A 22,756-nucleotide genomic window follows, 5' to 3' on the forward strand; every position below is an offset into this window, starting at 1 on the left:
TACTAAGGTTTTTATTTTGAATTTCAAAGTAATTTCATTCCAGGTTAAACTAGACAATTCTTATCCTCTGTTTCACTTGGCAGAAAATTGACCAAAGGAACCTTTTCATGACATACTTTCAGTAAACAGTTGTTTTCTTCCAAAATTTAAAAATGCATTCTTAATTATTAAATTTTTAGGCCTTTGATAGTCTTCAGTAAATAAAACTATTTGAGAAATTACAGAAGCTTCAAATACTATAAAATTAAAACTCAAAAGTTCATACATGTCATTAATCAACTACACTTCGCATTACTGTTTCACTACAGTAACTCTGTGATATTAGGTATGTTATTGACTTTGTTATATTTAATAGTTATCTCTTAATAAAGGTTGACTATTAAGTTGACATTCAAATTAAGATAGAGGCAAATGGGATAGGAAAGTGGTATCTCTAAAACTTCAGGTAATCCAGCTCACTTCTGCATAGAAACTGGACTTGCTAATTTTTCCACTGTGTGTGGTAAAATGAAGTGCATCACATGACAGCCAGCAGATTTGAGATTTTTTTATTTTTAGTAATCAATAATACCTTTGACTGTAAAACAAGGAGAATTTCTAAGCACTGAGATTTTATTTAAGCCTAATCACATAAAATTCATCATATTTTTGGACATTAGAAGGCAACTGGTATTTCAGGATATTATGTTATTAGGCTATTTTCCCTATTTTTTTTAATCTAATGACCAAAGTGTCTTTAGACTGAAGTATCTAATGACCAAAGTGACTTTGATTCACTTATTTTTTTAAAATGCCAATAATACACAATGTAAAGAGGCATAATTTATGCTTTGTAGAACTATAAAGAAATGCTATTATTTTGATGAAAATTATAAACAGTGAAAAAGTTTCACTCTGCATGGACAGAAGTGCCCAAAAATTTCATTTCTCCTTTTATTTTCTTTTGAATAATGATAATCAAACTTCTCTACTGTCTAGTTCAATGTCAGACAAATAGGAAATAGTTGATATATCCTTTGTGAATAACTTAATTTCATGCCTCCATGCACTTATAACCCAACAATACTAGTCAACTAGTACTATCAGGGATATACTGATAATACTAGAAGAAATCTAACAAAGTGACCCAGGATTACATATTTTCACACATAAGCATTCTTCAACTATATATTAAAATTTATTTACTGAAAAAATGTAAAAGGACAAAAGTCCATTTAATAAAGACAGTTTCACACCTAACAACTTGATCTAAATGGGTAATACATATTGTGAGATCATATTAAAATCAATATAATCCATAACTTATGAATTATCATAAATATCCTAAGAAGTTAATGTCCAGTGTAGAGGAAAATATCTAAATTATCTTTTAAAAATAGATATAAAATATACAAATAACAATTTCAAATAAAATACGACTGATGTACCTTTGCTGAACTATCAAGCTCCTATTATCCTAAAATTAGAATGTCTCCATCTGTTAATCTGACATGAACAAGCTTATAAATGAAATCAGAACAACAGTGTATTCTGGCAAAACCAGAAACTTCCTGAAAACCTAGAAAAATATGTTCACAACAGATGGGTCATTTAGAAAATAAATACATCAATCTGTCAAACTGAGCACTGTTCTAATTCTCTAAATTAAAATCATTTGGAGTTCTACTTTTCGAGAGTCTGTGACATTAGGAAGGCCAGACAGGAAAAACCTAAAGATGCACATATACACATCTGACGTGACCTATAAGTGTCATATCGTTAGGTTTCCTGTTAAACATACTAAATTTAGGTAAAGTCCTTACCAGTTAACTTCTTCACAGGCTGGAGCCGAACACTGATAGATTGATGTGTGAGTAAGGGGGAGGATGGAAGAGAGCGAGACATGCCCTCCATAATCCGAATGTGCTGCATACCTTCACTCACTGGAAGTGGCGGGACGGCGTAGTCTGGCTCAAAAGCACAGTCGCTTTCTGTGGAGATGCCACCTGTTAGAAGGGGATGGAACAAAAGAGCTGGTGAGAAAAGATCCTGCCTTCCCTATTAAAATACATCTTATAGGATAATTCAGAACAACAAATATTGATTTTTCACTGTGAAAAATCAAATAAAGTATTCTCACTACATGCATTCATTTCTACACTTACTATGTATTCAATTCCAGGTCTAGCACTAGGAAACTGAAGATTAGTAAACTAAGGTTCCTTCTTATAAGGTGTTCACTGTCTCATGAGAGATGCAATCATATAAGGAAATATAAGAAAATATATTTCCACATAAGTTGTATAAAGAAATGATCTTACATTTTTTTCCCTGATAAGACACACATGAAAGGTATTTATCTGCTTAGCAAGCCATCATGTGCAATTGCTAGTAGGATCACTGTAACTCTACTTCTTTCTCCCCATCTCCAAGAAAATACACAAAAATTCAAGTGGTTAAGGCTGACATTATTATATAATGATCTTTGAATCTAATTTTTAAAAAGAGTAATTATATGCTGTTTACTTCTATTTATAAGCTGTTGACTTCCATTTCTGGTAATGGCAGAATTATGTACTTCAGATCAACTTTTCCCAAGGAAAATTAGAACCATGAACATATGGTATAAAATTATATATATATAAATGTTTACATACATATATTTTGTGTGTGTGTGTAGTCTAAGGCCCACCAACGGGTGAAAGTGGTGCTGGCAAAACTCCAACACTTTTGTTAAAAGCCCAAAGAACTATACTGTAGGAGCAAGTATGAACTAAAACTTGACGGGCTCTCACGGGGACTAAAGCTCAGCTCTAAGTATTTCCCATTAAATTAAATTAAGGCAATCTTAGATTGATCGTGCCTGCTAAAAACAAACATAAATCTTTGTGGAGGAAGGTAATATCATCGTAGGTCTCAAATTATTTATATAATTTATCACATACAGCATCTAGCCCTTAATTAACAATAACAGAGATAAGATAACAAGAACAAAGTAAATCAGAGAAGCCATATAAACCAGAAATAGTCTCACAGAGAATACTGAATACAAAACAATGAGGGATAGAATTTAAAATAATATGCTAAATATGTTTAAGAAAATAAACGTTCAAAATTTTAGCAGAGGAATGAAATTATGAAATTAAAAATTTAATAAATAGATTTAAAGGTAGATTAGACACAAAATTAGCAAACTGGAAGATGTATCAGAAGAAAACATTAAAATGATGAATGGAGAGTACAAGAATGGAAATGGATTCTTAGATATGACACCAAAAGCACAAGCATTAAAAGAAAAAATTAATTGGATTTCATCAAAATTAAAAACTTTGTGCAACAAAGGATACTATCAAGAGAGTGAAAAGACAATGCTCACACTGGGAGAAAATATTTCCAAATCATGTATCTGATAGGAGTCTAACATCTAGAACAAGCTTATCTAGCCCACGGGCTGCATGTGGACAAGGACAGCTTTGAATGTGGCCCAAAACAAATTTATAAACTTTCTTAAAACACTACGGTTTTTTTGTTTGTTTGTTTTTGCAATTTTTTAAAGCTTATCAGCTATCGTTACTGTTGGTGTATTTTATGTGTGGTCCAAGACAATTCTTCTTCTTCCAATGTGGTCCAGGGAAGCCAAAAGACTGGACACCTCTGATTTATTAGGTTGGTGCAAAAGTAATTGCAGTTTTTTTGCCATTACTTTTAATAGAATGTATAAAGAACTACTTCAACTCAACAACAAAAAGACAAACAACCCAATGTAAAAATGGGCAAAGCTGGTTGTCTTGACTCATGCCTATAATCCCAAGACTCTGAGAGGCCAAGGCGAGTGGATCACTTGAGCCCATAAACTTGAGACCAGCCTGGGCAATGGAGTGGGATCCCATTTCTACAAAAAATATTGTTTAAAAAACTAGCCAGGTGCAGTGGCATGTACCTGTAGCCCCAGCTACTTGGGAGGCTCAAGTGGGAGGATCGTTTGTGCCCAGGAGGTTGAGGCTGCAGTGAGCCATGATCACACCACTGCACTCTAGCCTGGGTGACAGAGTGAGACCATTTCTTGAAAAAGAAAGAAAGAAAAAAAAAAACTTCAAAGTACTTGAATAAACATTTCTCCAAAGAAGATACACAAATGGCCAATAAGCACATGTAATGTAGCTCCACAATCATTACAGAAAAACAAAGCCAAAATGAGAGACCACTTTACACCCACTAAAATGGGTATAACAAAAAAATGTTGGTGGCAAAATTAAAACCTTCATACATTGCTGGTGGAAATGTAAGACAGTGGTTCCTCAAAAAGTTAAACACACAATTACCATATGACCTAGCCATTTCACTCCTTTGTATATATCCAAAGATATGAAAACAGGTTTTCAAGCAAAAACTTGAACATGAACGTTCACAGCAGCATTATTCATAATAGCCAAAAAGTGGAAACAACCCAAATGCCATTAACTGGTGAACGGATAAACAAAATGTGGTACATTTATACAATGAAACATTATCTAGCCATAAAAAGAATGAAGGTCTGATTCATGCTACAACATTCAAAAGCCTTGAAAACATACTAAGTGGAAGAAGCCAGACACAAAAGACATTTGTATTATTCCATTTATATGACGTGTTCAGGAGAGGCAAATCCACAATCTGCCATGTTCTCTCCATTTCTTCAACCACAACCTTAGTTGAGGCCACTATTATCTTATCCCAAACTTCTGTTGGGAGAAAGCTAGGATTTATTCTCTATCCATGGATTTCAGGAATTTACCTAGGATATATCTTAACTTTTTTTCTTCTCATTCATCTCCGGGTCCTTTCACTTACTACACTGACTAAATCTTCTCTTCCAACTTTTCTTTTCTCTCTCTTTGGAATTCTGGTCAGATGAATACTGTATCTCTTAGACTTACTTTTCAAGTCTCTTTCTCTCATCCTTGATTTCCAATCTTTCATGAATATATTTGACATTGATTCATATGAAATTGCAGTATTTTATAGTTATGTAAACAAAGAGGCATGCCATTAGCGTAATTCCTTAACTGAGGAATCTTTTTATTGAAAAAAATCAGCATTAGATTTTTGGAAGCAATATACTTGATTTAGTGAAGCACATCTTTTCACTTAAAATGTTCCAATGTTAAAAATTAGCTGATAATTTTAGAATCTAATAACACTCCTTAAGGAATAATACTACAATTAGTCCAGTTTGGCTGTCCTACTTTACTTCTCTGCTTAAAAATATTTTCTTCCATCTTCTTTGTCCTATAAATTGTGCCTGAACTCATTGTAGCTACAGAGAAAAAACTAAAAATACAAGTTTAAAGGACTGGTGAGCAGAGAATCTGATTATATACCAGTTTTTCCTGGGTAACTAGCAATCTCAAAATCTCAGTGGTTTACATTTCCTGTATGCTCATGAGCCTTCAGACTGACTCTGAGTCAGCTGATCTAGGTTGGGCATGATAGAGCTAGCTAGATACCAGTACTATGGTCAGGTTCAAAACTACTGCTATGTGTCTTTAATACTGGGCCCAGTCACTGAAGGCAAGTGAATATATGTAGCATGCTCTTCTTGGCAGAAAAGAGGAGTGCAGGAGGCCAAGTCGAATCAGAGGAACATACTTAAGACTTCTGCTCAAGGCTGGGCACGGTGGCCCACGTCTGAAATCCTAGCACTTTGGGAGGCTGAGGCAGGAGAGTAGCTTGAAGCCAGGAGTTTGAGATCAATGTGGGCAACAACGTAAGACACTGTCTCTACAAAAACTAAAAATATCTGGGCGTGGTGTCAAACACCTGTAGTCCCAGCTACCTGGGAGGCTGAAGCAGGAAGATCAATTGAGCCCAGGAGTTCGAGGCTGCAGTGAGCTACGATCATACTACTGTACTCTGGCCTGGGCAACAAAGTGAGACCCTGTCTCTACTGAAAAAACAACAAAGAAAAACCTCTCTGCTCACTAACATTCCACTGGCTCAAGGAACTCACGGAGCCAAGAGCAGCATCAGTGGGGCAGGAACATATACTTGGCCTATACCAGTGGGAGCTTCTGCAAAGTTGCATAGCATAAGGAATACATGTATAGTTTTGTAACAGGAAGTAAAAAAAAAGGGGGGGGGGTAGGGGAAGTCCAATTTACCAAGCATATAAGACAGCATCTACTGATACTGTGCATTACTCAATCTTTATTTTCTACCTTTCTTTTCCTGCTTCAGTCAACCAAATTAAAAGTTACTGAGATAATGTGGTGGAGATGTGGCAGAATTTAAAAACTGCTAACTTGACAGAAAAAATTCAGTTATGCTGGACACCTGGTGACTAGACATTCAGAAGCTGAGCTCAGAATGCACCAGAATCTGAAGTGTATGGACACCAAAGAAATGTCAGGAGTGACTATGATCCAATTGAGATTTCAGTCATCACGAAGTATTATACTTAACATAAATGATGACTAGATATTAAAGTTCAAGTTAACAGAGAAACTCTTCAGTTGAAGACAATACATATTCTAGAGAACTGTCTTCTAGTTTTTCAAGTCATAAAAATAACTGCAAATAAAAACCCAGAAATCAAAAACCTCTAGCATAATATGTTCACTTGGTGATAATTCAGTGAACTGTATACATCATTGGTGATTTTTTCAGTTTACATGTCATGCTTCAATAAAAGTTTACTTTTTAAAAGTACACAGGAGAAAAATATATAGCATGGTGATAAACTGGCCCCTAAAGACAAGGCAATTTTGCATACGTAACAGAAGCAAAGGAGTTTTGCCTAAATTATTTCAAATGTCCTTTTAACTCAGAGCTTGTATCATCACTCTGTGACTCTGTAACATCCTTACAAGTCCATACATCAGGCAAGAAACAGGAAGTTTAACAATGAGTATAGGATCATATGATCAGACAACATGATTGCCTATGTAAAAATTCTAAGGTATCTACAAAAAAGTTATAAGAAAAAATAAGTCAGTAAGGCAAATTCACAGGTTACAAAGTTAATGTACAAGAATCAAGGGTCTTCCTATATGCTAGCAATGAACATTTGGAAAATTTTAAAAAACATTTAACCAACATTATTACAATAACACTACAAATATAAAATATTTATGAATACATCTAACAGAATACATACAATGTACTCTGAAAACTACAAGAAACTGATAAAAGAAATTAAAAACCTAAATGGAGCCAGGAGTTGTGGCACGTGCCTATAGTCCCAGCTACTACTTGGGAAGCTGAGACAGAAGAACTGCTTGAGCTCAGGAGTTTAAGACCAGCCTGAGCAACATAGTGAGATACTGTCTCTAAAAAAACTAAAACAAAATCCAAAAAACCCAAATGGAGCAATGTACCATGTTTATGGATCTGAAGACTCCATATCACTATGTCAATTGTCTCCAAAGTGATCTACAGGTTTGAAGCAATCCCTATGGAAATATAGCAGACAGTTGTTTTTATTGTAATCAACGTGCTAATTTTAAAATTTATACAGAAAAACAAAAGAACTAGGATAGCCACAACAATTTTGAACAAACAAAACCAAAACTGGAGTCCAAACAGTACCTAATTTCAAGGCCTGCCATACGGTACAGTAATCCAGAGCTTAGATGGTGTTAGAAAAACAATGGACACAAAATGAATGAAACAGTCTAGAGCATCCAGAGAAAGAATCACACATATAGCCAAGTAATTTGTGACAAAGGTGAAAGGATAATTCAGTGTAGAAAGGATATTTTCAACAATTAATTTTGTAACTACTGGACATCCAAATGCAAAAACATGGACCTTGAAGCATACCTCTACTCACGAAAACATCAAAAAGAAATTAGTCACAGACTGAAAGTGTTTAAAAAACAAAAATATAAAACTATTAGAAGAAACTATAAAATTATAAACTTTTTAGAAGAAAACATAGGAGAAAATCTGTGGTCAGGCAGATTACCTTGGGTCAGGCAGATTTCTTACAAAGGATCCCATTTTTTATAGGGTTCATATAAAAAAATTGATAAATTGGAATTAATAAAAATTAAAAATTTCTACTCTTCAAATGATACTGTTACAAAATGAAAAGCAGTACTGAATGAAAGAAAACATCTGCAAAACACATATCTAATAAAGGACTGGTAGTTAGGCTATAAGAACTCTTAACTCAGGAACACGAATGCAAACTACGCAGTTTTAAAAATGGGTAAAAGATCTGAACAGACACTTCACTAAGTAAGAAACATGGATGTTAATATGTTTGGGTATCTCCTATCTCATGTTGAATTGTAACTACCAATGTTGCAGGTGGGCCTGTTGGGAGGTGTTTGGATGATGGCCAGAGGGGAATCCCTCATAGCTCGTTGCTGTCTCGTGACAGTGAGTTCTCATGAGATCTGGTTATTTAAGTGTGCAGCACCTCCCTCCACCCCTTGCGCCTGCTCCCGCCATGTGAGAAGGTGGCTTCCCCATCCACCTGCCACTACGACTGAAAGTTCTCTAAAGCTTCCCTAGGAGCCAAGCAGATGCCAGCACCATGATTCCTGTACAACTTCCAGAACTGTGAGCCAATTAAACCTCTTTTCTTTATATATTACCCAGTCTCGGGTATTTCTTTATAGCAATGAAAGAATGGCCTAATACAGATGCTCAACATCATTAATCATTATGGTAATCCAAACTAGGAGTTACTACTACACACCTAGTAAAATGGCTAAAATTAAAAAACAAAATACTAGCAAAACCGAGTGCTGTCAAGAATGAACTAGAGATCTCATATACTGCTGGTAACAATATCAACTGGTATATATAAGTTGGGAAACAGTTTGACAGTTTGTAAGTAAACCTACCATATGACCCAGAAATCCAGCTCTTAGGAATTCACCCAAGAGAAATGAAGATATATGTCCCTCCTCCTACACACAAATAGCACACTTATTATTACACTCCACAAACTGAAAAGTACCCAAATATCCATCAACTGATGAATACATAAACAAATTGTGACATATACATACAACAGAATCTTACTCAGCAATAAAAGGAATGCACCTCTGATGTGTGCACAAAAATAAAAAATGGGTAGTATAGTCAAAAGACTATATACTACATGGCTTCATTTACAAAATATTCTGGGAAATATTATAGTATTAGAAAACAGTTAAGTGGTTGCTAGGGATTAGGTTGAGGGAGACAAGTGATTACAAGGGGGCATGAGGGAACTTTTTATGTAAATAAGCTATATGTGATTTAGTGGTATTTAACATGACTATATACATTTGTAAAAATTCACGGTATGTACACTTAAAATGGCAAATTTTACTTATATAAATTAAATTTAAATAAACCTGACTTTTTAAAAACCTACAGTAATTTGTAATAACATACTCACTGTACACTTATGATTTGTGAACTTTTCTAATTGGATATTTTATCTCCAAAGTCCACTTTAAAAAAGTATTCAAAAGAAAATAACAGCACAGGTGGTAATCTGGTCCCTAAAACGAGTGTAGGCATGTCAAACATAATATACACAATAACAATGCATAATTTCTCAAAGGGCTTTCATGTATGTCTGAAACAATAGGGTTTGGCCTAAATTATTCCTAATGTTCTTTCATGCAAAGATTTATACCACTCTGAGACTACAATTATCTCACACAATCACACACTATTAAATACTAAAAAAAAAAATAAGCAGAGAAAGTTTAATAACTAATTAAAGATCATAAAGTCAATCAGCAACAGAAGAAAATTAAAACCCAAATCTTTACCACGGTCTACAAAGCTCTACATGATCTGGCTCCCACCTACTTAATTCTCTCACCTCCTCCCCTTCCAACTTCTCTGACTTCATCCCTTCCCACTTTCCGCCTCAATTCACACAGCACTTATCATTACCTGATATGACTTTCTTCTTTTATTTCTCTCACTCCTCCAGAATGACAGTATCTTAACAGTAGGGACTTTCTCTTGTTTGTGTATCACATAATTCAGCCTGATTGAGACATGGGTATTAGGGTAGCCCCCAGCTGGACAGAAGGGCAAAGCTGACTCAGGCCTCCAGTCTTCTGTGGAGACTCAGCTCTGGCCCTTCCATCTGCCTGGACTACTCTGTCCCAGGGTCTTCTTTTGGTGTTTTCGTCTCACAATCTCAGCACAGAAGGGACATCTTTACTTGCAGAGGCTTTAATGCCCTGGCTAGAATCTCCAGTGCAGACTTGAACAGAAGTAGTAATAGTAGACATGAGAAAAGGAAAAACTTTCAGCTTTTCAATACTCTGTCTGCATCGGTGGGATGCAAATAGAAAGGACTCCTAGTGAAATAAATTCTATGAATGAAATCTATATGGAAAAGCCTTCAAAAGGAGTGCTAATGTTATTCTACAGAAATCACAGGCAAGAGACAAACCATGAATGTAAAGACTGTACAAAAGCCTTCAGTAACCATATTCCCTTCAGAGACATGGGAGAATTCAAAATGAAAAGAAGCCCTTTGAACAATTTCAGAGCAGGATAGTATTTGATCTATAGTCACCTCCAAAACATACATGAGATCTCACACCGAAGACAAACTTTACAACTGTAATCAGTGTGGAAAGTTCTTCAAAAACAGCTCCTGCTTTGTAGTGCACAACAGAATATACACTGGGCAAAAACTCAACACAAAGACTGTGGGAACCTTTAGTAGGAGTGTTCATTTTACTGTGCACTGGAGCGGATATCCACATTGGAGAAAACTCCACAACAGCATTGACTGGGAAAAAGTAGAAACTTTCACCTTACAATGGCTATACACATATGAGAGAAACACTAAGAATACGATAAATTCAGGAAAAGTCTTGAGCAGGAACTTTAATATGACTGAACATGTTTAGACACATTCTGGGAAGAAAGGCTATAAATGCAATGACCAGGAAGGTTTTCAGAAGTTATTCAACCTATGCCTATGGAAAAAGGTGAGGACATACAAACGAGAGAAATCGTATATGTAATGAATATGTTAGAAAGGCTTCAATAGTCCTTCTTGCCTTTAGAGATACGAAAAGTCACACTGGAAAGAAACCTTAAGACTATATACCACACAGGAGGGCCTTCAGCCAAAAAATTTCTCTTGTTCTACATAAGAGAATTAATACAAGGAAACAAATCATATGACTGTTTAAAAAAATCAGTAAGGACATATATTTGAAAAATATAATTAGGTTCCAATTCCAGGAAAGATGGAGTACACATACCCTATCTTGTCTCTCTCACTGAATACAACTATAAACCCTGGAAAGAATGCACAGAGCTTAATTGAAGTTTCCCATCTGGCATGTAAGGAATTTAGAAGTCTTCACTTCATCTAACATGTAAAAAACTAAACACAATGAAAAATCAGCAACTCTTCTTACATTCTTTAGAGAAGTGAAGTTACAACGTAAACTGCTGTGCCAAAAGTTGGAGAGACAGACAGGTGACTATAGAGAATAACAACTTACCAATGCAGAAACCCACAAGCAGCAACCTCAGTGGGAACCAATACAGAAGCAGGAAAACCTGAACTGTAGATGATGAATTATTGGATGCTCACACAGACAAGCCTGAGAAATCAAAATTCCGAGGCGACCCAGTTTCAGAGCGGCCCCAATCTTTTGTGAGTTTTATCTCCTGGAGCACTATGAGGCTCTCAGTAATTATTGAAGAAAAATCCACTCCTGCTTCCCGGAGGGGCAGAGGGAAGGTAACCATTTTGAAATGTACCAGAGAATGGTATTCTTAACCATCAGGAGAAATTATTTTCCCAGAGCTTAACCAAACTTGTGAATGAAAAATACCAAACTTCAGCCTCCTCCAGCCATCCTGTTCCACCTAACTATGAGAAAGAGAAAAACAAACAAACAAAAAACAAAGGAAAAAACTGAGAAGCACTGGTAAAGTTCACAGTGAAGGGGCACAGGTTCACCAAAAGACAAGAACTTACAAAAGTACCATAGGATGGTTCCTTTCCCCACGCACCTGAACACTACATTACTAAAGGTTTATTTTCACAGTTCCTTTCACTCAAAACATCATGTCTACCTTTCAGCAAAAAATTGCAAGACACATTAAAAGGGGAAAGATACTGTTGAAAGAGACAGGGCAAGGATTAGAAACACACCCAGTTACAGTGTGTCCGGAGTTGGTTCCTTCCGATGGGTTCGTGGTCTCGCTGACTTCAAGAATGAAGCCGCAGACCTTCGTGGTGAGTGTTACAGCTCTCAAAGGTGGCACGGACCCAAAGAGTAGCAAGATTTACTGTGAAGGGCAAAAGACCAAAGCTTCCACAGGGCAGAAAGGGATGCAGATGACTTACCGCTGCCAGCTGGTGTGGCCAGCTTTTATTCCCTTATTTGTCCCCGCCCATGTCCTGTTGATTGGTCCATTTTACAGAGTGCTGATTGGTCCACTTTACGTAGCACTGATTAATGCATTTTACAAACCTCTAGCTAGCTACAGAGCCCTGATTGGTGTGTTTTTACAGAGCACTCATGGTGCATTTTATAAACCTCTAGCTAGCTACAGAGTGCTGATTGGTGTGTTTTACAAATTTCTTGTAAGACAGAAAAGTTCTCCAAGTCCCCACTCGACCCAGGAAGTCTAGCTGGCTTCACCTCTCAACAGCAGGGATTAAACATCCTGCTATACACTGGTTCTGACTATAAATGTAAACAATTATGATTAATATGCTATGGGATTTCATGAAAAAAAGTAGACAACATACAAGAACAAGTAAGTAATATAAGTAGATGCAAATTCTATTAAAGAATAAGAAAATGCAGAGATCAAAAACATTAGAATAGAAATTAAGAATGCCTTTAATGGGTTCATTCGCAGACTGGACATGGCTGAGGAAAGAGTCTGGTCTTGAGGATATGTGAATAGTAACACTCAAAACTGAAAAGCAAACAGAAAAAAGAACAGAACACCTAAGAACTGTGGAGCCATTACAAAAGGTGTAAATATGCATAATGGGAATTACAGAAGAAGAAATATTTAAGTCAATAATGACTGAAGATTTCCCCAAATTAATGTCAGACACCAAACCATAAACAAGAAAGCTCAGAGCACCCCAAGCGGGATAAATGCCAAACAAACTATGCTTCAGTAAAACATATTCAGACTTCAGAAAATCAAAGAGAAAGAAAAAAATATTAAACCAGAGGGGAAAAACCTTACCTACACAGAAGCAAAGAAAAAGTTATTAATATATCTGACATCTCCTCAGAAACAATACAAGAGTAGAATGAAATAAAGTGGTTAAAAAAAAAACAACCTAGAATTCTGTACCCCGCAGGATCATCCTTCAAAAGTGAAGGAGAAATAAAGACTTTCCCAAACAAAAACAGAAAATTTGTTGCCAGTAGACCTGCCTTGCAAGAAATGTTAAAAGTTCTTCAGAGAAAGAAAATGATATAGGTCAGAAAGTCTGATCTACATAAAGAAAGAATAAACTTTAGAGAATGAATAAGTGAAGATAAAGACTTTTTAAAAAATTCTTAATTGTTCTAACAGATAAGGTGTTCAAAATAACAGCAACAACATATTTGATTATGTATGCTTGTGTGTGTATGTGTATATGTATAACATATATATATACACATGCACACATGTGCATGTATGCTTGTGTGTGTGAGTAAAATAAATGACGACAATGATATAAGGAATGCCAGGAAGGAATAAGGGATATTTTGTTATTACACAGTATCTGCACTACCTGTGAAATAGTACAGTATTATTTGAAAGTGAACTTTTTATTGTAAATATATATTGCAAATCCTACGCAGCCACTAAAAAAGGTGAAAAAATAAGTGATATAAGAAAGGAAAGAAAATTGAATTATATAAAATTTTGAATTAAAACAACAAACGGCAGAAAAGAGTAGAAGACAATATAGAAACTGTGAAGGGTAACAAACAGAAAACAGTAATAAGTATGGTAGATATTGATCCAACTATATTGATAATCACTTCAAATGTCAATGATCTAAATATACCAATTAAAAGTCAGAGATTGTAACAATGGGTCAAAAAAACAGACCCAACTAATGTGTTACTCACAAAAAACCCACTTTAAAGGAGTCAATTCCCCAACAAGACTTAACAGTCTTGACTGATGAGTATGTAACAAGAGAGAATCAAAACACGAGGCAAAAATGGAAAGAACTACATGGATAAATAGATGAATACACTATCACACTTGAGACTTTGATAGCCTTCTTTCAGAAATGGACAGATCCAGCAGGCAGAAAATCAGTAAGGACACAGCTGAACTCAACAGCACCATCAATCAACTGATTATGATGGACACCTATAGACTACTTCACATTACCACAGCAGAATACACATTCAAGTGCACATGGAATGTTCATTATGAATGAACACATTCTGGGCAATAAAGTACACCTTAACAAACTCAAAAGAATAGAAATCATACAATGGTTGCTCTAAGACCACAACAGAATTAAACTAGAAATCAGTAACAGAAAGAGAGCTGAAAAAAATCCCAAATACTTGGGTAGTAAACACACATTTAAATAACATACAGTTCAAAGAAGAAATCTCAAAAGAAATTTTAAAATATTTTGAACTAAATAAAAATACAACTTTTCAAGATCTGTAGGATGCAGTGATAGACTGAAATTTATAGTGCTTAATATATTAGAAAAGAAGAAAGATCTAAAATCAATAATCTAAGCATCTATCTTAGGAAACCAGAAAAAGAAGAGCAAATTAAATTCAAAGCAAGCAGAAGAAAAGAAATAATAAAAACTAAAGCAGAAATCAATGAAATTTGAAATGGGAATCAATAAGAGAAAAATCAACAAAACCACATCCTGGTTCTTTGAAAAGTAAAAAAATTGAAAAGATCAATAAAATTGAGGAGCTTCTAGCCAGCCAGGCTAAAAGAGAGAGAGAAAGACACAAATTACTAATCCCAGAAATGAAAGAGGGGATATCACCACAGATTTCATGAACATTAAAACGACAATACAGGAATATTATAAGCAATTCTACACCCACAATTTGATGACTTAGATAAAATGACGAATTCCTTGAAAAACACAATCTGGCAAAATTCTTACAAGAAAAAATAGACAATCTGAACAGGCCTATAACTATTAAATAAATTTAATCAGCAATTGGTAACCTTCTAAAACAGAAAGCACCAGGCCCAGATGGGTTCACTGGTAAATTCTACTAAACATTTATGGAAGAAATTATACGAATTCTCTACAATCTTTTTCAGAAGGTAGAAGCAGAAGGACTACTTCCTAACTTATTTTATAAGGTCAGCATTACCCTAATATGAAAACCAGACAGATACTACAAGAACACTACAGAAATTTCTCTCATGAACATAGATGCAAAAATTCTCAATAAAATATTCACAAATCAAATCCAACAATGTATAAAAGGAATTATACACCATGACTAAGGTACTTATACCAGGTATGCTAGACTGGCTCAACACTTGAAAACTGATTAATAAAATCAATGACATGAACAGGCTAAAGAAGAAAAATCACATGATTATATCCATATGATCAGATCCATAAAAAGCATTTGACAATATCCAAAAGCTCTGAAGACTGAAAATGAATATTATCAGGCAGACTGGGGACGAAGCACAGAACTTAAAGTTCTGAAGTGGTATTGAGTTTACTATGATTTTTCCTTGTATTTTACACCTGGCTTGGAGAGCTCAAAACTCAGAGAAGTATCTACTGGGTAAGGTCAGAAAAAGTTCCAAGAGAATCCCTCCCTTTCTGGTCTGAGGACCAGGAAAAGGGGCCCTTATGGCTCCAGAGACTGGAGAAAACCTCCCCATTTTTTTTCCCTTTCCCCCTTTTCTTCCATCCCAGTTCCCAGGCAATTTCATGGTAGTAGCAGCACAGATACGGTAGTGGTGACTGGGCAAGCACCTGAACTCTGAGAGAAGGGAATCTTTTTCTCTCATCCCAGGAGTTGTGGTCCCAAGGGTGTGAAGCACATCCTCACTGCTGTTGCTTTTTTCTCTGTCTGTTCTCCCATCACTTGGTCAGGATGAAGACACAGCTACAGGAAGTGACTGGCAGAGTAGTTAAACTGAAGCCCCCATTTTCTGTCCAGAGGACTGGGCAGAAAAGTCCTGGGGAACTGGAAAATGTTGGTGAGATTGTGGTGATAAGAGATCAAGAAAACAATCCCATTATGTTGTGGATGAACTATTGGGCTCACCTCTGAGTTGTGTGTGCATGGATCTGATCCTAAACAGCATACTATAGGCTTTTGTAACAGAGCTACAAGTTATACCACTACTCTGGTTCCAAAATGCACAGTGGGTCACACTCGTGGGACTGACCTAAATAGCACTGCAAATACTTTAAAACTTGAACTGATATTTGACCACAGACTCCAGAAGGCAGGTAGAAAACTGTCCTGGACATAATCTGGGTGACTGGCCTCTGACACACAGACACAAAAATCAACACTCCCCTTAGGATTTAAACAAAACTCAGGGTCTCATGAAATAACATTCAAAGTATCTACGACAATCCTAAACTATTTGGCATATGAATAAATAGGAAAATTACAACTTGAAAGGGAAATGTCAATAAACAAATGTCAACCCTGAGATGACACAGATGTTGAAATTTAAAAAAAAACAAAAAACAAAGACTTTAAGGCAACTCTATAACAATGCTTCACTGTGTAAAGGCAAACATTCCCAAAATGAACGGAAAGACAGAAAGTCTCAAAATCCAGCATATATTTTACATGTAAAGAATATCATGCTTCCTATCAGCCAGATTTCAAGTGCTCAGTAGCTACACGTGGCCAATTACTATGTATTATACCATGAAGTTCTAGACCTATAATCAGAATCAAGTCCAATCAGTCTCTAGAAAGTAAGATTAAGAAGTATGATCCAACCACCAAAGACTAGAAAAATCCATGGATGATTACTCTTACCACATCCCCATTAAACTCACCTATGTGGTCTGTGCAAAAGACAGACAAATCTTGGAGAATTACGGCAAATTTTTGTAACTTATTCAGGTCATAATCTAATCCACTGTTACTTTAAGTGCCTTTCCATTCCATAGGGCACTATGCTGGTCTACCACACTAATACGACGTTCATAAGATTTGGTGAACAGGAAGTAGCAACTAAACTAGGTATCTTGGGAAGAGGCTTATTGCAGAACTTCAGGTGAATCTTAGGGCAGACTGTTAGTATTTTGGAAAATAGCTACGCCATCCTCTGCAAAAAACTATTGTTCCTTTTTGAAAGAATAGTTTTTGGCTTATCACAGGGCTTAGAATAAATGGTTTGACCATGTGCCACCATATTACCATGTGACCTGGGCAGCCTGCCGTGAACTTAGTATTACTAGACCAACAAAACAATATAATTGGGTGTGCACTGCAGCACTTCATCATCAGATGGAAGAGTATATGTGAGATGAGGGTTCAGCAGGTCTTGAATCATAAATAATCGGTATGAGTAAGTAGCCATAAGTCCATGGCTCCTACTTTTGCTACATCATTTCTTTTCTCTCAATTTGGATGTAAGATCTGATCTCATGGAGAATTTTTCTATGACCACCTGACTGGGGAAAAAAAAAGTCAGGCCTTGTTTAATGATGGTTTTGCATGACATGTAGATGACAATAGCACAGCTGCCCCATTAAGGGGTGGTCCTGAAGGAGTGATGAAGTGAAGAAGTGAAGCCCTCCCTGTGGCAGAAATTTGAGCAGGGCCTGATTGTCCGTTTCAATTGTAAGGAGAGATAACAGAGGTACTGTTCTGTAGTGACTCACGGACAGTGTTTGATGGTTTTACTGGATATTCAGAGACTTGAAAAGAACAATTAGAGAATTGATTACAAAGATATCTGGTGTCAAAGAATTTGGCTGTATCTCTTTGAAAGGGAACACATATGAAATAATTTATGCCCCATGTGAATCCCTGACAAAGAGCAAACACGGCAGAGAAGGGGCTGCTTAACCTGGTAAATAAGATGGCTTGTTCTGGGGACTCAGTCAGTCTCAGCCAATGAAAATGGCCTACCCAGCCACTCTACCCTACCCTCATTAACAAAGGGATGTAGTTTATACATGGACTTAGCAAAATGAACTTCCACTCATCAATACTAATCTAAGACCACAGCTGAATGACCACCCTACCAGCAGTCCATACATGTGCTGGGGGACAGGTGGGTAGATATGCCAATATATGGTACCATTCACAGGATGAGCAGAAAATTACCTCTCTGCTCATTTCTAGCTCCTTGTGATTTCCCCTTCCTTTTTAATAAATGAACTATAAATTCAAAATATATTTTGTTACATTCGTTGTCTACCACTTCTGTGTTTATAGTGCGAAGGTTTTCAGGTTTGTCTTATTCTGCCCCCTTGTGGGAACTAGCTCTTCAATCTTTCACTAGGAAAAAAACATTAAAACCAACTGCTCTTCAAATGAAGCAAAACAAAAAATGTATCAACTCTGTAATAATTTTCCCCAGGCTTTACCAATAGATCCCTTCCTCATCATTTCTTATCCAACTGTTTATGACCCTTCAAAAAGACTTATAAAGTTTTTCAAAGGAACTTTTATAACTTTTATATCTTACCAGAAAAATTCACATAAGAATATTTTAAAATACAAACTTTCTAGATGTTCATACCTTTACCAAACTTATTTTATTTTTTTTTGAGACGGAGTCTTGCTCTGTCACCCAGGCTGGAGTGCAGTGGCACAATCTTGGCTCGCTGCAAGCTCCGCCTCCCAGGTTCACGCCATTCTCCTGCCTCAGCCTCCCGAGTAGCTGGGAGTACAGGCATCTGCCAGCACGCCCAGCTCTTTTTTCTTTTTTTTGTATTATTAGTAGAGGCGGGGTTTCACCGTGTTAGCCAGGATGGTCTTGATCTCCTGACCTCATGATCCACCCACCTTGGGCCTCCCAAAGTGCTGGGATTACAGGCATGAGCCACCGTGCCTGGCCTTCCAAACTTTTTAGTTGTCATGCTTTTATTCCTTTTCTTTCAAAAAGGTGAATAAGCAAGGAGTGGCTTCTACAAGGCTTCTAGTGTTAATTAGGCCAATTATCATAAGCTAAACAGAATATTTAATATGTTCTGATACAAAATGTGCTTGAGGCCATGTATTCCAAGAGCTTAAGATTATAAATTAATTATCATAATCACTTCGCAAATCTGAACACTCATATATGAGGAAATGGTGGCATACGTAATGGGTTACTTAGACCATCAACCAACATGCAGATTTTAAGAAATTAACAATTTAAGTATGTTCCTGGAGGGATGGCCATACTATACTGCTAATGGAGAGAGAAGGGAGAACTAAAACTGCATTTTATTTTTCAAAAACCTTCAAACTAGTTCGTATATGCATATGCATCTTGTATATGCCAGTATAAGCTCAGAGGAAAACATGGAAAGATACAGACTGAATGTAGGTATTTCTTACTTTAGGAGAGTGGAATAGGAAGAAGCCTTAACATATCCTTTTTAAATGTCTACATTGTTTGGTATCAATTAACTTTTTAAAAAATTAATGAAACTATAACAATAAAAAATATAAAGTATGACTAAAATATAAAAATGCATTCTGACACATCCCTAACATTCCAAATAATAATGAACTATTGGCCTCAAGTTGGGGCTACGTATTCCAAGAGGCATCCCAAGTTTAATTTTATAAAAATAATGTGTTTTAATTTTTAAAAAATCTACAACAAATTAAATTTCAGAAGAAATACAGAACTAGAAATAAAGATATTTCAGAGGGAATCATTTAAGTTCAGATCTTCCAAATATTATCCAACCACCAACAAACAAATATGTACTTTATATATCAGAATGAAAAGGTTCTAAATACATGCTACCAACAATGCTGATTTGAAACTTGGGATGTAGATAAGTATAAAGCCAGAATATAATATAAAATTAATATTTCCTGTAGGAAAATAATGGTAATTTCACAACATTATTCTGAGAATTCAATGAGGATTATGTGAAAGCACCTAGTCCACAACCTGGCACATACACAAAACAGTCTTATTCATTAGTAATGCTACTATACTAGATATATTCTTATACTGAGATAAAGAAGTAATACACTGAATATTGAAATAATTTCCTTGTCACTCTATGTAATTAACCACAGTTGGTTCAATAAAGAAATCATTGTAACTTTCCAGACTGAAGAATAATTTGTGTGTTTCAAGAGCATAAACATCTCATTTCTACTAAATATTTTACATATTTGCAAGGAAAGAGGATCAGAATATAGTATATTTGACAATTTAATATACTAGTTCTATTGACACATCAGCTGGTATTAATCAAATAAAGTTGGCTACAAATAATGGAAGTCATGCAAAGCCACACCGTACACACTTTCCCATCTTCCAGCATGAGCTGGTTTCATGGACATCATTACACCAGTACACATCTTGTACACCAGAACTCAATGCCTGCATAATGCTATTTTTGCAAAAGAAAATAAAAACTGGGTTTCAACCATATCATGCTGGCTTATCTACCTACTTAATGTCTAGAACCAAGTAAGTTGCTTACATATATATGATCGCTAATGAAAAAAAATCATTTAATGCAGAAAATGGAGCCAGTAAAACAAAACAAAAAAATACCTCTGATAAAGTAACTCAAGATTCCTGAAATAAGGCATTCCTAGAACTATAGTTTCCTTCATCAAACTTGATAGCCTAAATACAAGGCACTAGCACTGTTCTGTATGCAAAGACCCTACTATTAATAAACTCCTATATTACTAGGAAAAATGGAGACCCATAGACAAGACAAAATACAGTAATATAGTCCAATTATATATAATATGCTATTGGAGAGTAGAAAATAACCACCTAATCTGCGGCAGTCATACCGGGGTTAAACTAACACAATCAGTTTTACAGTCACATTTCAAGAGTCCATCTCCCATCTCCGACATGTAACAAGCAGAAGACATTGGAGGTTCCCGCCCCTAAACTGGAACAGTGAGTATGAGCATGTTTGAGTCAAAATCCACTGTACCGGAGAGACAGATCAGAGGCCAAGGAACTTGTTAACACACAGGAAAGAAAAGGACCCTGATGCACAGAGGATAAGAAATTGGCACAGTCCAACAGACATCATATATTTCTGCTGCTACTGGAGAAGAAACATGAAATAGAAACTGTATCCACAATCAAGGCAGATTATCAGGCAGTATGCACCTGTATGGGGATCAGCTGTTTACAGTTAGCATTTGTTCTGAATGAACTAGCATCTGTCCCAGTAGGTTGATATTGGTGCATACTAATTTTACAATATTTTGAGTACTATCTGTATTGTAATAAAATGGAAGGGCACTGGTTCTGGGTTAAGATGAAGTAGGCACACTATGCCTTAACTGAATGTAACTAAAACCCCTGAATATAACTGAAAATCCTGGAAAGAATGATGAACCAGCAATCTGAGACTCAGAAAAGAAAACACTAGTGGGCAAACTGTGGAAGAAAACTAGAACTTCAAGTACAACCAGTTCAGCAATGAGTTTCCGGCTGTTTTTTATGTACCCCAAACCCCAAGACTGAATCCAAATCCTGGAACTACACACCAGGAATAAACACAAAGAGATACAAAATAAGTCTTCTCTTTCTGGTTAGAAAGTGGGAATGGAGGGCCTCTATATGGGACTGAGTGAATGGGGGAAATCCCTTGGCTTTTTCTTCCTTTACCTTTCTCTTCCAGCCCTGTACCAAGGCAAGCCCATCTCACAACCAGCAGCTATAGCTGAGGCGACACATAAATCTCTGAGGAAGAGGAACTTTTCTTATTAGAGGACCAGTGGTACAAGGAATGTGAGAGAACTGCAAGGAGAAATAGACAAATCCACACTCATAGCCTGAGATTTCAATATTCCTTGCTGTTCAGCAAGTAGAAAGCAAATGGGCAAGAATATAGAAAACTTAAATAACACTATCAATCAACGTGACCAGGTTGACATTTATAGAACCTTCCGCCCTAAAACAGCATAATACACATTCTTTTTAAGTGCACACAGAACAGTTATTAAAATAGATCATTTCCTGGGCCATAAAACAAGTCTCAACAAATTTAAAACGATTCAACCTACAGAAAGTTTGTCCTCTGATCACAATGAAATTTAAGTAAGAATCAATAAGACAAAGATATCTGAAAAACTTCCAAATGTTTGGAAACTACATCAACACACTTCTAAATAACACATGGGTCAAAGAAGAAATCAAAAGGGTATTTTGAACTAAATGAAAATACTACTTATCAGAATCTACGTAACATAACTAAAGCAGTAAATAGAAATTTCTAACACTAAACTCCTATATTAGAAGAGAAAGCTCCCATATCAATGACCCCAGCTTCTACCTTAAGAAACAAGGAAAGATAAAATTAAACCCTGAAGGCAGGCAGAAGAAAGAAAATAATAAAGGACAAAGTATAAATCAACGAAATAGAAGACAGGAAAGCAATACAGAAACCAAATACAAAACTGAAACTGATTCTCTGAGATGTGTAAAACTGACAAATCTTTGTCCAAAATGATCAGGACAGTGAGAAAGAATACTCAAATTACCAGTATCAGAAATGAGAATGCTTACATCACTACAGATTATGCAGATATTAAAATGTTTCTCAACAAGAAACACGTAATTTGAATAGTCCTGTATTTATTAAATAACTTGAATTCACATTTAAAAACCTTCCAGCAAATAAAATTCCACG

The 22,756-nt window shown here is 35.9% G+C and overlaps 1 protein-coding gene across 7 annotated transcripts in view; it reads right to left on the minus strand.

The window, feature by feature from the left end:
- Positions 1 to 22,756, minus strand: part of TANC2 (tetratricopeptide repeat, ankyrin repeat and coiled-coil containing 2) — a 478,761-nt gene that overhangs the window by 337,650 nt on the left and 118,355 nt on the right. For 4 of the 7 annotated variants that reach the window (XM_037993757.2, XM_037993756.2, XM_037993755.2 and 1 more), the window contains one exon: positions 1,803 to 1,985. In XM_037993757.2, the coding sequence (XP_037849685.1) occupies positions 1,803 to 1,985 (183 nt within the window). The remainder of the gene's footprint in view (positions 1 to 1,802; positions 1,986 to 22,756) is intronic. The other 3 variants (XM_008012171.3, XM_037993758.2, XM_008012175.3) reach the window with 1 other exon arrangement.

Source organism: Chlorocebus sabaeus, chromosome 16 (assembly GCF_047675955.1).
Source record: "Chlorocebus sabaeus isolate Y175 chromosome 16, mChlSab1.0.hap1, whole genome shotgun sequence".
NCBI classification, from domain to species: domain Eukaryota; kingdom Metazoa; phylum Chordata; class Mammalia; order Primates; family Cercopithecidae; genus Chlorocebus; species Chlorocebus sabaeus.